The sequence below is a fragment of the Podarcis melisellensis genome (genome assembly GCF_964234715.1).
Source record: "Podarcis melisellensis genome assembly, chromosome: 1".
Lineage (NCBI taxonomy): Eukaryota > Metazoa > Chordata > Lepidosauria > Squamata > Lacertidae > Podarcis > Podarcis melisellensis.
In genome coordinates, this window is record NC_138528.1 from 116,209,568 (window position 1) to 116,227,726 (window position 18,159).

The 18,159-nt window shown below is 39.6% G+C and overlaps 1 protein-coding gene across 1 annotated transcript in view; it reads right to left on the reverse strand.

Annotated features, from left to right (window-relative positions):
* DYNC1I2 (dynein cytoplasmic 1 intermediate chain 2) overlaps nucleotides 1–18,153 on the reverse strand; it is a 33,532-nt gene extending 15,379 nt beyond the window's left edge. Inside the window, exons 1-5 of the mRNA XM_081927497.1 lie at nucleotides 18,085–18,153; nucleotides 15,646–15,760; nucleotides 9,985–10,075; nucleotides 6,545–6,604; nucleotides 4,839–4,954 (exon numbers count right to left, since the gene is read on the reverse strand). Coding sequence (XP_081783623.1) covers nucleotides 4,839–4,954; nucleotides 6,545–6,604; nucleotides 9,985–10,075; nucleotides 15,646–15,673 — 295 coding nt within the window. The 5' untranslated portion in view covers nucleotides 15,674–15,760; nucleotides 18,085–18,153. The remainder of the gene's footprint in view (nucleotides 1–4,838; nucleotides 4,955–6,544; nucleotides 6,605–9,984; nucleotides 10,076–15,645; nucleotides 15,761–18,084) is intronic.
* Nucleotides 18,154–18,159: the final 6 nt, after the last annotated feature.

Consider the following 18,159-nt stretch of genomic DNA (forward strand, 5'->3'; position numbering starts at 1 on the left):
AATATAGTAGTGCAGTATGATAGCCCAGTTTGCCTGACACATTAAGCAAGGGGTAGCTAAAGTTGTGCACTCCAGAAGTTGTGGACTATAACTCCCATTAGCCCTTGCCAGCATGACAAAGAGTCAGGCACCTTGGGAATTGCAGTCCAAAATACCTGGATGTTACCATGTTGGCTATTCTACATTCTTTTCTGGTTGGCATCAGTCTATCTCAAGAGACAATGGAGTGTGCTTCTGGGGGTGAAGTCAAACTGCTGGAGAATCACAGTGCCTGCTGTGGCTGCAGAGACCAGTAACTTGTACCTGCTGCATCCTGTGTTATTTTAGCTGTGTTAGCAGCACTGTAGTCACCTCTCTGAGGTGCAAGCCTGGACAGTGTAAATTGAAGTCCTGGGCTGCCCAGAAAACAAGACCTCTCGGCATCACTGATGTGGTCCAAAGGAAAGCAGAGCAGTATGTTTGGCACCAGCTTGGCTGCAGGAGTTGCCGGAAGGTGGCATACAAGATGCCAGCGGTAAACAATCATTTAAAAGGGGTGGCTATCCTGTGTGCTGCCCCACATGCTGCTGGGCTACAACTCCACCATACCTGACGATTAGTCAAGCTGTCTGGAGCCGATAAGGAGCTTTAGTCCACAAATCTGAAGGGCCACAGGTTAGCTAGTGCAGGCTGCTCAGCAGCTCTTAATGCACCAGAGTCTAGAATGTCATGTTATCTGAACCTGGGATCATTCTTCTTCCAAGCAAACCATGAACAGTAGGGTTAGTTTGAGGAGAAAAAAACAGAACCCAATTTTGGAAGACATGGATGCCAGACTTTGACTTGCTTCATTCAGAGACACAAGAGGTGGGGTGGGGAACTTCTGAGGAGGGCGCACTAGGATGTTGCTCATTTATATGAATTATTGGTCATTTTAAACTATGGTTTAACGTGACATGCAAACTAGGTCAATGTATGAATTAAAGTATGACTGCATTAAATAGAGTAGACCATTCTTCATCTATTAGATGACAAGGGCAGCTGTACTCGTTCTGGATTTTGTTCAAGTCAAATTCTTGAGGAGTTCCTATTTCCAGCCTCACTTCTTTTGTTATTTTAGCCTATTTATTATTCCCTATCTAGGATTATTTCACATTCTTTTAAACCTTTCACTAAAAACTTTTAATAGCCACATAAGAACATAACAATGAGAAGTGGAGCTGTATGTCAAATCATTTTATTGATGAATATTCATTACACTATGCTAAGTGGTTAATTCTGTGTTTTTCCCTTGACAGAGGATCTAAGGTTATAAGGCAAGCATTAAATATGTGTAAAAGTAGTAGTTACTTCTTAAAATGCCAAATCCCTTGTCAATGAATGGTAAATTCAAGTTTAATGAACCAGTGAATTCTTACTTTGCGTTAACATCAAAATTGTGATGTATTTTGGCGAGATGGAAAGAAAAGCAGGGCTGTAAATTAGACAGCACCCAGCAATAACACTCAAGAGTGAAGTTCCAGTTGCCTGTGTAATCTGTTGCTGCAGTGTAGGTTAATCAAAGTTAAATCATCTGTGAAATGGGTGGCTTTTGTTAAGCTGAAGGTGTCTTCAGATCACATTTGCCATCTGTATTTCATTTTATATTTTAGGCAGGTACGAAGTCAAAAATATCTCTTAAAAACAGTTCCACTTGGGAAGTGTTGTGCTGTTCAGACATTATTTTTATTACACAAGCCCACATATTGAATTCATATAGCTAAGACATACAAAGTTTGACAATATCAAAACATGATTTTATTTTTTAAATCAGAAATAGCAGTAGGGAACCTGCAGCCTTCCAGACAGTGATACAGAGACAGAGAGCGCATTATGGAATCCTGCAATGAAACAAACTCTATCCATTTCTGGCTCTGGTCCCTGCTACCAGATTAAGCAGTCCTTAACAGAAAAACATTCTCTGCCTCAGTGTCTCAGTGATGGTGAGAAAAGTTGTTGAATCTGAACTGTATTGCTTAATATGGATGTAAAGAGCAGCACAATTTGCCTTATTTCTTTCTTTTCTCATTATTTTAGAAGTTCTGAACATCAAAGTACTGACAGTGACACCCATCAGTAACACTATAAGAACTACAGGTTATAAGAACTACTATGAAAACTACAGGTTTTCATTCAACAGTATCTGACTCTTACTGATATAAGTGAATAACTGGCAGGCCATCTGAAGTCACTCTGTATTCCCCAAAGATAAACATCAACACCCAAATCTCTAGTGACTATCGTAACCTGGACATGTATCCCTTATGTACTTTTCAGTTCAAAGCAAACAGCAGAAAGATGGATTGGGAGGAGATCAACGTTATACTATACTGTATTTTGAGCTCACTTGACTATTCTACAACAGAACTTGGCACTGGCAATTAAGAGAAACAAGTATCTGCGCCACCTTTTATTCTCTCACTGCTTTGGAATTGTTTGCTCATATTCTGGGATTATTGAATCCTATTTCAAAAGCACATAGCTGGAAGAAGATACGCAAGTTTCGGTTAACACACAGTATTCTATCCAGAAATGTTATTTTACTGTGGGAGCACTCTAAGAAGAATTAGATGGACAGGCTGTGGTTAAGAACATAAGTATTGTCATACTGGGCTAGACCAATAGCCCATCTGCCCAACATTCTGTCTCCAACGGTGTCTAGAAATGGATGCTTGAGGATGTGTATAGAATAGAGCAATTATGGAGTGATTTCTCTCCAGTTGTTCATTTCTGGCATCCAACAGTCACAGACATACGAACACTGAGCATGAGATGATCACTAATGAACCTATCCTCCATGACTTTTCTAATCATTTTCAGATTCCAGAAAGAGATGGATCTTTACTTCTGTACCCAATTCTACAAGTTCCCCACACACTGGGCACGATGTGCATCTTAATGCACCGATGCTGCTTCCTAGGTTTTCTATGGAAGATAAAGAAAGATAGTACCATGTCCCATCTGTAACCTCTAAGGGTGGACATTTGCACAATTTGTTTGTTTTTGCATGAAATTACAGCATGGCCAAGGATCAATTTCATTTGTAATTCTGACTGAAAACTAGTTCAGCCAAACTCAACTTCATGAAAAAGAAAACGAACCATCACTCTTGGTATTCATATACTCAAGTCAGATCTGCTCACATGAGACAAGCAGAAGAAAACTATCATCATGGAATTAAACTGCACCCAATTAAGCAGATGTCTCAATGATGGAGAAAGCACATGACCTTATACCTCTAAATGAAAACTCTAGCTACAGAACCAAATGAAGTCAAAACTATAGAAGTGTCTTCATTAAACAACATTTTCTACAGATGCAGTTTGAGCTAGCCTGTCTTCTTTTAAAGCTGAAATCCTAAGTATGTTTCCTTTCATTAAAACTCACTTTGTAAATTCTTTGAACTAAAAGACAGGGCATCAAAGACTGTAGATATACAGCAGAAACTTTTATTCCTTGAATTATATAGCCAAACATACTAGCAAATACACTTTTCTGTTCCTCCGTTCCTCATGTTGTCACAGCCATACAAGGCTTAAGCCAAAGTCATGTGTATGCACAGGCAAGGACCATATGAACTTAAAGAGTTTTGATACTTTCTAGTTTTTGCTGCAGCATTTCCCATTGCCAAAGAAGAAACGCACTGTTCAATTTAGCATATGGCTTGCCCATTAGGCTCCCAGAGGCACTGTAACAGCATTAGAAACTGAGATATGAAAGCTAGGAGCTAAATGGCACCTTAAACCTAGGTTATTGGCGAAACAACAGAACGTCTAGGTGTGCTTTTTTATAACAATACAAAGCTGAAAAGGAATGATCTGCAGCTAAAATATTATGTTCATTTTTCACATGGTCTAGTCCTTCCCATGCTCACCCCCAATATTATTAAGAGGGTCTCTTCTCCAGAGAGTAGCTGGAAGTAGTGGGGCAGAAAAAGGTCCTCCTTTTAATCTGAAATCTTAGACACAGTATTGCGCCCACAGCTCAGAAACTGCTTGCGCTAATGAAATTCCCTGTCACAAAATGCGCCTAGAACAATGGGAGTTTCGAACACTGCATTGTAACAAGAGCTTCAGAAAAGTCACAGTGCCTGGCTCTCACTGTTATATGTAATTGCCTTCTTTGCATTCGTTATCATAATTAGTTCCACTGTTTACACCTTATGTAAAAGAAACAAAAAGTATTATTCATCTTTGAAGGATATATTTTAATTTGATAAAAGAGAACGTCGTTAAAATAAGTAGGGTCGGATCCAGATGTGCCCTCCACAATTGAAAGGGCTCATTCTGCTCATAGGAAACCAGGATCCAGTGGAGACTCCTTGCTGGAGGAAGATGGTGGATCAGTGATTTTCACCAAGTGCTCTTTCCTATTGCAGCCCCTCACACTGTTCTAGAAAGATTCTCCTCCTTCAACTCTTTGGATCAGGTTTTCACAGCCCTAACTTCAGAACTTCAAATGGCTCAATCACCCAACAACATTGTGACACCAGGTGATTGACAAGTGAGCAGCCCTGCACACCTGTCAATTCTGGCCCATGAGAATAAATTTTGATTAGGATTCAGTCCATGGAGCCTAAAAAAGTCCCAAATCTGGATGCAACTTGTAGAGTTAAGGAACAGATCATCTAACGAATAAGCCAATATTCTATCAAACCCCAAAGTCACATGCAAAAATAGTAATTTCTTGTCCTGCAAACATTTCTATTCCTGTATTTTCACAAAATAAGTTTTGGAATTTTCCCCTGTGGCATGACCCATCTCACCCTCTTCATGCGGGGTTTTTAAAACAAAGGAATAGGAAGAGTAAGTCATATTCACCTTCTTTTGGCTGAGTCATAACTGGTGTTTGGGTCTCCTTTGTGTATGTGACCATTTCTCGAGGAGGAAAGTCAACTTGTGTAATTTTAGACATTGCAAGTTTAATAGGTCCACGTCTAAAAAAAAATGATGGAGAAAGTTATAATGCAACTACAATTCATGCAACTTACACAGAACAAATTTGTGGAAAGTCAGACAATCCATCATCTCTATAAAACAAGTATTAAATTTAACTATTGCTGAATTATACATCTTTTTATTTTAAAATAAAAAGACAGCACAGAAGGGGAAACAAAGGAAAGTAAATAAAATGTCAAGAAACTGATTTGTTTGTTATGCTGCTTTTTCAGATGGCAGAAACGCTAGCCCATATAACTGGTATGCACTGAGTTTTAAACAAATTTCCTCCATAAACAACAGTAGGAACCTCCTCAGATTCCCGTGCTGCAGTCCACTCCATTCAGTAGTGTACTCCAGCCCCCATGAGAAGTTTTTTAGGGATGGGAAAGCCACATTCTGCCCACTTCATTTGAACAGCATGCCTCTGGACCAAGCCAATGTAAAATGTGTAAATTCTGTGCCAATGCAACACAACTGCAATTTAACTTGCAGAAAACTGTGTTACCATCTTGAAATAATATAATGCAGTTAATAAAACAATATGTTGCAATACCTCATCAATCACCAATTGGCAAAATTCCCAGGGAACTATTTGACCGAGATCAGGAGTGGCTAACATTTTTTGGCTAAGGGTCATATTCACCCTTGACAAACCTTCCAGGGGCTGCATGCCAGTGGTGTGTATGGCCAAGAGAGTACAACCACCCCACACTTGCAAGCACCTCTCACCTGCAAACCAGCACACAGTCCCTCCTTCTCGTCTGATCTGTGCAGACTAGTTGAGGAAGGTTACTGCTCCTTCCCAGGTCATCAAATGACCAATCTGATTGTGTGAAGGGAACAATTTGCATCCCTCCTCAAGGAGCTCTCTATCCAAGGCCCAGCTCTGAGTCTACTTTAAAACTTACTTTCACTGCCAAAAATTTTGGAGCACTTGATCCAGCCTATAGGCTAGCCACCCCTGATCTAGATGTATGTACATTAACGCCTATGTTTTCACTCAATGAGTAAGGCAAACGCCCAAAATTACTGGCCCTCTTCCCTTATTATAAAAATACAACATATTTTCCCCCCAAAGTGCCCAAAGCAAGCCACATACATTATCTCAATAATCCTGTAAGACCAGTATTATTGCTTTATCAAAGGTATGTAGACTTAGACAAGGCATTCATGACTAACGACTTGACATGGATGTCATAAAGTCATTAAAAAAAAAATTACAAGAATATTTAGTATATTAGTAAATTAAAAGTCTTTAGAAAATTAGTTGCATTAAGATGCTGAATATAAATTCAGAGGTTGCAATCCAGAAATGTACATGCACCAGATCAAATTTGTTCAGTCATATAACGAACAGCTCTCCCCAAACACAAAACCTTTTTCCGGTTTAACATACAGTTTGTGGAAGCTGATGATCAATAAACTGCACATCATACATCACTTTCACTTAATGATCTGGATGCAACCTTAAACGCATAGCTAAAATTGTTTTACATATTATATTTTAAGACGTGAAATAATTTGGGTTATATAAAAGACAATCATTACAACAAAGATGGAAGATAAAAAAAAAATCTCTGCTATACCCCAGATCGGAATCAGAGTGAAGCTGTAGAACTGATGGATCAGTATCCCAATGCAGCGTCCTGACAACACAGGTTGAAGAACAACCATGCAGCATTAGCAAAAAAGGCCAGAGATTAGTGAAGCAAATACATTCTATTAAATGTTAAAAGCTATTGGAAGCTACAATAATATCATGGCTTCAGATATTTTAAAAGTGCCAGAAATATCAGTTAGTGGAAATTGAGTGGACATTCAGCGCTACTACAACAATACATGCATCATACCAATTAAAATAGAAACATACAGTTCAGAACAATTAGTAGAGCGACAGCATTCTGTTGATCAATCAGTAAGACTAATTAAAACCTTTTTACTCGGCTAAAACTGAGGTTTTAAAAAGTGTTATTGTTTTTAATTTAAATATAAGATTTTAATTCAACACCTGTGGAAGGTAGGTATTTCCTTAGAAGACACCCCCCCCCTTATTTCCCACACGGAAGAAATGGCTTTTCTTAGATAGATGTGCATGTGTTGCATCAGGTCCTAACAAAGAGCAGGGTTCTTTACCCTCAGATCTTTTATACACATGCAAATGTATGCAAATTTAAAAGTTATACACTGAATCACCTAACACTTCTTTAAATAGGTGACAGCCCCTGTATTTAGAGATGCATTCAGTCAAGGATAAGCTTTGACTTATCTTAAGAGTTTATTAACACTATACAGCTACATAGATTTAGTGGTGTCACCCGAGATCCAGTTTGTTAACATACTGTGATCTTGCCCGAAGCATTAAATATGTTCAGGAAATTGTCATATTGGTAAAGGAAATGAGTCAACACATAAACCTTTGGGTGCAGGAAAAAGCACTTTTCCACTGGGATATACTGCTGCTAGTGTTTCCAAGATGTGACATTGCTATAATTATGGGTTAAGCACTGCCTTGGGCTTATGTCATTTAATTTAAAGCCAACTCAAGACAGCCAATGTTGCAGCATTCAGCAAGTTAAGCAGCGCAGTACTAACTATGTTTACTCAGAAGTAAGTCTGCTGAATTTGAGATTTACTTTCTTGTAAGTAGGTTTAAGACAACAACCATTTGGGAAATATTTCAAGTTGCAACTATATAGTATATAAGAGTAACATACCAAGCATTAGCTTTAACCTACATAAATAAAATTATATACATTTTAGTCTTGTGGCCTACTAAAATGCTAGAAAATGCTAGAATGCTAGAAAAACAAAGCAAATATAAATAAGCACACATATCAGACGTTCTAATGACTAACCACATTCAAAATTCTGAATAAATAAGTTTGTCTTCTGATAAGTAATTAAGTTGCTTTCATGAAACTCGAAAATCATTTCAGATAGATGTTGCATTAAAATAACTGGTCTACTGTTCACTATAAATTTATTACTCCAATTGTTTATTAAATTTCATTCATACCCCTCTTTTCTACAACAGGATGCACCAAAGCAGCACACAAAAATAAAATCACCAGCAATCCAACAAAATATTAATAATGTAGAAGTGCAACGAAAGAATAACAAGTTTACAAAATAGCAGAGCGCTAACATTAAAAATTCACCTGAATGAATAAATCTTCAAAACTTGCCTAAAGCAGACAAAAGGGAACCTAATGGTTTTCCCAGGGAAGAAATTCTAGTTTTGGTACCATAGCCAAAAAGGCCCTGTACTGCTGCTGGAAGGATGGAGAACAGGGCATCTGAAGGCAATCTTAGGACTCGGGCAGCTTTGTATGGAAGAACATACATCTGGAGTTAACTCTTAACCCCCTGGGACCAGGCTGTGGTCCAACCAACACATACATACATACAGGTATAGGTACAAGATTTCTTCCATTTGCACCACCACTGGATATAACTCACAGAACAGAACATCCCCTTCCTCTCCTGGCCCCTGCACCCCCCTGCATCTGCTCTGAAGGGTCCCTCAACTCTCCAGAGCAGTGCAGGGAGCTCCAGGGGTGAGGAGAGAAAGTGTTATTCACACTGTGTGAATGAAACTGTGTTCCACCCATCCATAGACACAGTTGTGTCTATGGCTTCACCATTTATTGGGTGAAGCCCATGATGGAAGACTTGGTATTCATATAATTCTCATGGCAGGGAAGTCACAGAAGCACAGCTGCTCTTTTATGCCCCACCAAATGTAATACGAGAATCCCCAAACTACGCAGGAGAAGCCACCAGATGGGCTTCTCCTGTATGATCCAGAAATTCTCATGCAATCCTTCTGGCACATGAAGGACTGGTGCTACTGTGGCTCCCTCATTGCCAGATGATTGTGGAATTTACAAAGTATACGTTCTGTCCCCTAGGTGCTCAACCTAAAGATACACTTCCTTATTTTCCAATAGAAAGTGGAACTCTACCCTATTTTGAGGGCTCAGGTCAGATATACCATCATTTTTCTTTTTTTTTCCAAAACAAAGTAAGTTTTTTAAATGGCAGAAATGAAGCCCACAGTCACAACTGAACTACTACACTACAAGTGATTTCCATCTGCACATGACTGCACCCAACCACATGTTGATGGTAAACTAAGGCTATCTATGACCATATGAATTAATACAGAATGACACAGTTTCTCTTACTGGTGACCCACCAGGAGACAATATCTAGTAGTGAAATGATACTTCCATTTCAACTTAAGACTGTATGTTCCATGTACATGGATACAGCCAAGAAAGCCAATCCTAAATTCTCACAATACTGATTTTTAGGAAGAGACTGGGCTCTTCAGGGAGATAATTTACACCCTAATGTAGGCCAGTTTAACCTGACTCATGGCACTGATGATCTTGACATCTGCTCAAAATACCAATGCTCAGCGCATAAGCATGTCTGTACGTGTGTGCACCCCCCACTAGTGATGATATAGCAATCCCAGGGTAAAATGAATAACTATCAGAACATTCCTGAGAGATATATTTGAGCATACAGAGTAATAAGTTGAATTTAAAAACAAGTAGCAAGAAACAATGAACTGGGGTGCAGCATTGGATAAACACTGGCTATGTGATTTATTAAAGTATTTTAGAATTAAAAATATGGTACAATCCCTCCCTCCTTAGTATATGGAAATTGCTCATTACTTAGAACCAGATGCTGGCACACTGCCCACTTCCTCATCTATCCCTTCCTCTGTAACCAAAGATGTCATCCAAGAGTTTTGGTAAACTTTAAAGTACGTTCTTGGGTAGAGACCTGGACTAGAAAGAGAAGGCTAGATGGGGAAATAGGAAATCACACCAGCCTCTCATTCTGAGGAGAGGGTTCTGCTGGGTCCTATGACATGTTTGGAGAGCTTGTGCCATACCTTTAAAGCAGAAAATTATTTTTTCAGTAATGTTAACACTTGTCAATTTTAATACTGTACTGCATTTTTGAGACCCCAACATATTTAATCCGGAAATCTTTTAAGAAAACATACCTAGAACCAACAGCACCATCACCAGAATCTTGGCTTCCAGCCTCACTTGGTGTGCTCACAGATTTCGAAGATGGAGACATAGGAGGAGGGACTAAATAGTGAAACAGACAGGTATCCGCTGTTACTAGTCGTAGAGGTTGCACAGCTTAGGATGTTTCCAAATTAATTTAACATGGAAGCATTAAAAAAGTGATGGTAAACAAAAAATAAAATAAAATGGATGAAAATGAATAATAGAAAAAAGGGGAAAAGACAATGTTAACATATCATGCTGGAGACTCATGCAGTTTTTAGCATTTAATGCATTTTGGGGTTATGTAGCAAGTATACTTTATACAAAATGCTGGGATAATAAGGATTCTACAGTTTAAAACTTTGCTAAAAAACTGTTATTCAGAAACTGAAATATGTTATTAAAATTTACACAATGAATTTGGGGTTGTTATATCTTATAATACCAATTATTATTGGAGCGGGGGTGAGGAGTCATAAAACAAGCTCTTCTCCAAAACACAGTTTAAACTTGTAATTATTTACTGAAAACAGTTTGTTCTCTTCAGCCAAACCTCGATTTATAAGTTCTTAACATTATATTTTTAAAAGCCTCACCTTAAAAGGGAAGTTTGTTTACAACATTTTGTGATTCAAATTTAGTGCAACTGGAATGGTAAAATGGGAAGCAGCAGCATGCAACCTAAAACATGTGCCTATCAATGAATTATGCTTGTGCAACATCCAATAAAGATGTACAAGTTTTAATGACTCTACATTGGTTTTTATCCAGATCTGCATTTTTCAGAGCCAAATATCCCCACAATAAGTAATTTTGTTTTCACTGAGGATAAATGGGAGTATGTATTGAGCTGGATTCAGAGTTTCCATGAGAAGAATTCAGCTTACAGGATGCTTCTGCTGGAGGAAGGAGAGGCAATTTTCAGACTCGTTCTTTGTTCTGTTGACCCCAGAAAAGCTACTCTGGAGGATTTGGGGACCCTCCAAAATAGAAAGGGAAGGTGGCATTGACAAATAAAGTTTTCCCCCCATCTCCCATAACCCACATGGTAAATCTCAGGCAGTTCTGATTGTGAAAGGGAAACTCAAAAGCCAGTCAATCGATAAACATTATGCTGATGCAGTTGAACTGATGTACAGATTTCTTATTTGAATTATACAAAGGAATTAAAAGTGTTCCAATTGCAGATATAATTGCTGATTATAAGAAATATTTTCAGAAAGGGGAAGGACAGAATGTCTTATCCTACAGCACTATATTAAAAATCATATGCCTTGCTACTCGTCACTGCTCAGTGTCTTCAAAATATGAAAATATAAGCCTTGGAAATGGAAAGGTATTTTTAATAAAACACATTAATCCTTCTATAGGACTAGTAAAATCAAAACATTGTTTTTTAATGAACTGCTATTTTCATGTTATTTTAAAAGAATATGCACTAACACTTAGTCCTGGAGACAGACACAAACCATTATTTGATTATTCTAAGAGGGGCATGCTGAATCAAGTTCTTTGTTATGTTTTTAACTAGTTGCTACTGCCATCTATTGGTTGTTAAACAGTATGATGGTTTAGAACAGAGCTTTCTAAACTGTATGTTGCGACAGTGTGTGTAGGTGTGTCGCACAAAAGCTCCCCACACTCCTTCCAGGGCAGCTGGAAAGTGGTTAGTTTAACCTCCTGTTTGCTAGTAAAACTGAATTACTGTGTCATGAAATGATGCATGTCTAAAAAGTGTGTCATCAATATGAAAGGTTTCGAAAGCTCTGGTTTAGAACCTTCAAATATTGTAGGTGCCTTTTTCTATTAGAGGAAACTATAGTATTTCCTCCAATAAAGTAGTTTACATGTAATATTGATTAGGAAGCAAATAGCTTCCAATTCAGTGAGACCTGAGCCAGAGTAGAGAGTGGTAGAATAGATTTTAAACCACTGCAGACAACAGATCGGAAACATGGAGTTGTGCCCAAAAATGTTATCACATTCACACGACGACTTCCACTTGTACAACAAAAATTCTCTTCCAACTCCTCTCCCCACATGCACCTCACGCTCCCAAGTCTGCTCCAGAAAGTTGGACCCCTAAAGCCGATTATTTTGTGGAGGGAGTCTTCTACTGCACAAGTGAAATTCCTTGCATGAACAGAACAACTTGGGCACAACCCATGAATTTTAAATGCTCCCCTATGCAAGAATTTCCCTGCTGTTCAGACCACTCCACAGTGAGGGTGCTTTCCATCTGCATGTCTTTCCCTTTAATGATCAGGAAGTATTTTAAAAATGTGATCACTCACCTATAGTCTGAAGTGGTTTAATCTGTCCTACCACCTCAGAAGCCTATTACTATTTACCTCATAAATACAATTAGAACTGGTCTGTTAATGACGCAAAACTGAACATACTCTACTTAAGCTGAATTAAAGGTAAAGGTAAAGGTACCCCTGCCCGTACGGGCCAGTCTTGACAGACTCTGGGGTTGTGCGCCCATCTCACTTAAGAGGCCAGGGGCCAGCGCTGTCCGGAGACACTTCCGGGTCACGTGGCCAGCGTGACATCGCTGCTCTGGCGAGCCAGAGCCGCACACGGAAACGCCGTTTACCTTCCCGCTGGTAAGCGGTCCCTATTTATCTACTTGCACCCGGAGGTGCTTTCGAACTGCTAGGTTGGCAGGCGCTGGGACCGAGCAACGGGAGCGCACCCCGCCGCAGGGATTCGAACCGCCGACCTTTCGATCAGCAAGTCCTAGGCGCTGAGGCTTTAACACACAGCGCCACCTGCGTGAATTAGCAGCCGATTAATAAAATTAATAAATAATAATAAAATTAGCTCATCGTTTTTTGAACAACAAGGAGAGTTTGCCAATTCAAACATTAAATCAAAATGATCAAAGCATAACAAAACTGGTGACTAAGCCCAACTGAACAAAATAGGACTTACTCCTGTTAATAAAATGGTATGGTCAGTTACGATCCAGTGCCAAATATGATAATCTTCACAGGAGCACCAAAGATTAAGGTCCTTCCTGCACCACCAGCCCTGAAATTTTGGAAGCAGTTTCCAACAAAAGCGCCAATGAAGTTATATTTGATAAAAGTATGGCTACCAAGTTCTACTAGTGTCTTTTCCTTTTCAAAATATTCCCATCAGCAGTATTAAAGGCTATTTGGTATTTGGAAATACAGTGGTACCTCGGGTTAAGTACTTAATTCGTTCTGGAGGTCCGTTCTTAACCTGAAACTGTTCTTAACCTGAAGCACCGCTTTAGCTAATGGGGCCTCCTCCAGCGGCTGCGCCGCCGGAGCCCGATTTCTGTTCTTATCCTGAAGCAAAGTTCTTAACCTGAAGCACTATTTCAGGGTTAGTGGAGCGTGTAACCTGAAGCGTATGTAACCTGAAGCGTATGTAACCTGAAGCGTATGTAACCCGAGGTACCAGTGTACATTAGCTTGAAAAGTAGACATAAACAAAAGGAGGCTGCCTCGGTTATACTACTGCACTAAAAATGTTTATGTTGCAGCCAGATCGCCCTCACATCCAGGGAGTCAAGGAATCACATCCAAGGAATCACGTTGTCAAGGAGGACAGCACCGAGGTCCTCAATAAATTTGCTGCAGACTTTGCTATGGAAGCCACTTCTAAAGCCGATGTTCACGGGGAACCCCACAAGAAGTAGCTCCACGTCACACTGGCCTATCACTTCCAAGCCAGCCCCTTGCCAATGCTCGATAAGTTAGCTCAGAGCATAGATGTCAAGCTGGGCTGCGACTGGATGGCTGGAATATTCTCCTAGGATCTTAGATTTGCCAATCATGAGACCCTCCAGGTGATCTACCCATACACCCCGCAGAACGATGATGAGCTGGAGCTTGTCCCAAGGGACTTCATGTCTCCTGTGGAGCAGGTCACCACCAGCAAAGGCTGGATTTATGGCTCTTCACTTGTGACAGGGTGCTATGGACTGCTGCCCAAGAATTACATCACCAATTACACCACCAAAGCGGCACGTGGGTGTTCTATGGGTCATATGCTAATTCATCCCTCTCCCTCCTGATGTTCACTGACGGAGTGGTGGATCGAAGACTGCAGGAGGATCAAGAACCAGGGGATACTGGGCCCCTCACAATCTTCTGCCAGAGTATGCAGCCCTTAAGGATCACCAACCCACCTGGGCCGCAGAAGAGGCGCCTTTTCGTTTGCCGACAAGGCAAAAGGATGGATGTTGTGTTTGGGAAATACTGGCTCTCAGTGTTTGATGCGGAAGGAAGGTACATGTGGACAAAATATATATTTTGTATTGGTTAGGAAGCTGCCCTATTCCAAGAGAAGAACTGAAAAAGTATCATATCTATGCAGGGTAGGCTTTTTATCTAATCTTTTGCAATGTTACAATGCCCCCTTGTGGCAGAGTTATCGTCTCCTTTTTATATGCCTAAAGGTAAAGGTAAAGGTACCCCTGCCCATACGGGCCAGTCTTGACAGACTCTGGGGTTGTGCGCCCATCTCACTTAAGAGGCCAGGGGCCAGCGCTGTCCGGAGACACTTCCGGGTCACGTGGCCAGCGTGACATCGCTGCTCTGGTGAGCCAGAGCTGCACACGGAAACGCCGTTTACCTTCCCGCTGGTAAGCGGTCCCTATTTATCTACTTGCACCCGGAGGTGCTTTCGAACTGCTAGGTTGGCAGGCGCTGGGACCGAGCAGCGGGAGCGCACCCCGCCGCAGGGATTCGAACCGCCGACCTTTCGATCGGCAAGTCCTAGGCGCTGAGGCTTTAACCCACAGCGCCACCTGCGTCCCTTTTATATGCCTACAGATAGCTTAAAAGAAACAATTAAAAGTTTTAGCAACTTAAAAGGAAAATTACTAGAAGTACTTTGAAAATACTCTCCTTTAAGCATTATGGCATCTGTAATATTAACTACAAATATATGTTCAGTTTAGGAAGATATTCCTGTTTCTACTTGCTAAATCCGCAGATAGTTTAAGACATCCTGCTTGAACACTTTTTTAAAGGGTACTTTAAGAAATAACAGAAACGTTGGCTTGAATCTTGAATTCCCACAAGCAGAACTCCACTCATGGGATACTCCCATAAGAGGAAGGAAAGAGGCAATTTCCTCCAATTTCACCCAGCAGAACTGTTCTGCCAGGCCAGGAGACCCTCCGGAACATCATGGGAAGTGTCATGGGAGGGTACTGGGCAAAGGGAGAAATGGACAAAAAAAAGCCACCGCCACCATTCTTCCAGAGGAAGCCTCTCTGGGGAACCCTGCACCCAATCCATACATTACATTTTTTATATTTTAGAAATATAGTGTGAATAAATTAAACAAATCCAGCTTTGGATGCCTTCATATTACTTTCATATCTCAGATACTTTAGCATTTAGTTTTATAGGACAATTTTAAAGCTCTGGGATTATGCTCTAAATATTGTAACAATAAATGATCAAATTATACTTATCTGCGTATGGCCATATTTAAAATCAGATATAAGCAATAAGTTACGAGAAGCATCACAAGAAAAGCTGTGGCAATAATGAACATACAACAGATACATGCATATGTGAGTAACAACTTTCATGCTAATAGAAGTACCACTAAGGTGGTGGTGAGAGATATTCATGATAAATTTTCTTTATAACTCTTACCCATAGGAGCATCTGGCGTTAAACCCATGCTCTGAAGCAAGGCTTCAGCTTCCCGTCTCTTCTTTTCAAGGTCAGACTCATCTTGTACAGGAAGAGCTTCTTTCTTCTGATCAGTCTATATTTTTTTTAAAAAAATAACAAGTTATGTGACAGTGCATACTTTCACATACCACTTGTTTTATGTGCAAGGAAAAGGTTTTAAAAGAAAAATTACTTCATTTCATAGAAATGGGATACATGTAATATTAATTGCATCTATATTTCACTGATAAAGTCAGTGAGGAAGAATTGTGCCTGCTCTAGCCATTTCTTGGTCACAACACAGAGCAAGGCAAATGTGGATAGGGGTAGGAACTTAAGCTTATTACTGTAGCAAGTTCCCGAAGACCAACAAATGGCCTAAGGGTCTACCCTAAAATCAGTCAACGTCAGGAGGATATAGCTCAATGAAAATATCAACCAAGTCTGTGGCAGGTGTGAAAAAATATGATTTCTATGTTAATGAGTAAATATAAAACTGCCAATATTTTTAAAAAATCCACCCCCACTCTGTGATTTCTGGACGTTGTTTGTTTCTTTTTTAATGCCAAATCTACAAGAAAAAGCTCATCTAAATGGTCTCAATCCTAATCGCCAGCTATGGCATTTAACGTTAGTGAATACTTTAAAGATATTGATGTTAGCCTTTGCATTCCAGAGATTTATGCAAATTCAAAGATCCGGGATATTATATATTTATCAAAAAGCGAGTTGTATCAAACAGAACCATTAGAAAACAGCCAGCTACTTTTCTGTAACCATAGTCTTGCATTGTACTGAGAAAAAATGTAGCTTCTAATTGACTTATCTGGATTGTTCAATCACATAGTGCTCTGAGATATCTGACAACTGTACAGTTCAACTACACAGAAGTTACATTCAAGATTGTTGGTTCATCAAAGCTTAACTTCAGCAGATCTTAAATGCTTTGCTGAAATAGAGCCAAGATTCATACCAGCTGCTTGTCAAAAACCTACACATCATCTCTGCCAATTGTGCACTTAAGGCAGTGTTTGTACCAACTTCCAATTTCCCAGTATATGAAGACTGCAAAGTAACTGGCTAAAGATCAAGAAAGTACAAAAATGGCACTGCATTCTTATTTTTATTTAATACATATATAAGGCATCTTTTCTCCAAGGGCCTCAAACTGGCATATGTCACTCTCCTTCCTTTTTAAAAAACCCTGTGAGGCAAGTTCGGCTGAGAGATAATAAATGGCTCAACGTCAGGCAGGTGAAATTTATAGCTGTTCAGGAGTTTAAATCTTAGTCTTCTTGGTTCTAATCCAAAATTCTAACCATAACACACTAATTTTATTTACTAAACATAAAAAAGTCAACTTAAGATTAAACCAGAATGATTTAAGGTGATTTTAGATACTGTCCTTGTCTTTGGGTCTTAACAAAATATTTCCACTTTGAACAGTTTTCCTGTGCTTGTACACCAAAATTCCAAAAATAGTACAACACTGATTAGAATGGTTTAAATATGGATTTTTTAATTCCAAAAATAGTACAACACTGATTAGAATGGTTTAAATATGGATTTTTAATTTTTTCCAGTATTGCTAAATCATTACCATAGGGTCCAATTACACCATACATACCCAATATTGGCATGCCAAAGGAATACGAGTATCATAGAATTGTAGAGTTGGCAGGGACTGCAAGGATCATCTAGTCTAATGCAAGAATCTTTTACCCAACATGGGCCTCAAACCCACAACCCTGATATTAAGTGTCTCAGGCTCAACTGACTGAGCCATCCCAGAGAAGAATGCTGGACAGTTTTTTCTTTCTTTTTACGATCTTAATACTTCAGAATGCAAATGCTGTTGCACAAGCATACCACAGCATTAAAATGCCTCGAAGAATAAATGAACTGCCTTTGGTAATGCCGCTAGAGAAAAACCTTCCCTTACAGGAGGATGAGCCATGCCAGGTAGTGTTCTCATAACCTGATGGCTACTAAACTAAGCTGCTACTGGAGCAGTCTATGAACAGGACAGAAGTAAGACCATGCTTGGAGTACAAAGCCAAGCTTCATGATAACAGTACAGATGCAGATAGCTTCTTCCTCACCCAACGTGCCACATAGCTGTCATCTTTCATCCACTACATAGTCATCAGATAACATACATTTTAATGAATATCCAGTTAAAAGAATGAAGCTATTTTCAATTATTTTTTTAGCATGTAACACACATGCTTGGATCACACAAATGCTAAACCACAATTTAGCATTATATGTATGTGCTTCTGTGAGCTTAAACAAAACCTTGGCCTCCTCACATGTAGGGAGGAGTGAAGCAGGTGAATAAAGCTCCTTTGTTTATTTATCTCAATATATTAAGCTGGGATACAATCATCTCACAGATGTAATTTGAAAAGTTCTTACTTCCTTTTTCTTTCGCTCTTCCTCTTTTCTCTTCTTCTCCTCTCTGATTTGGGCCAAGCGTTGTTTTTTACGCTC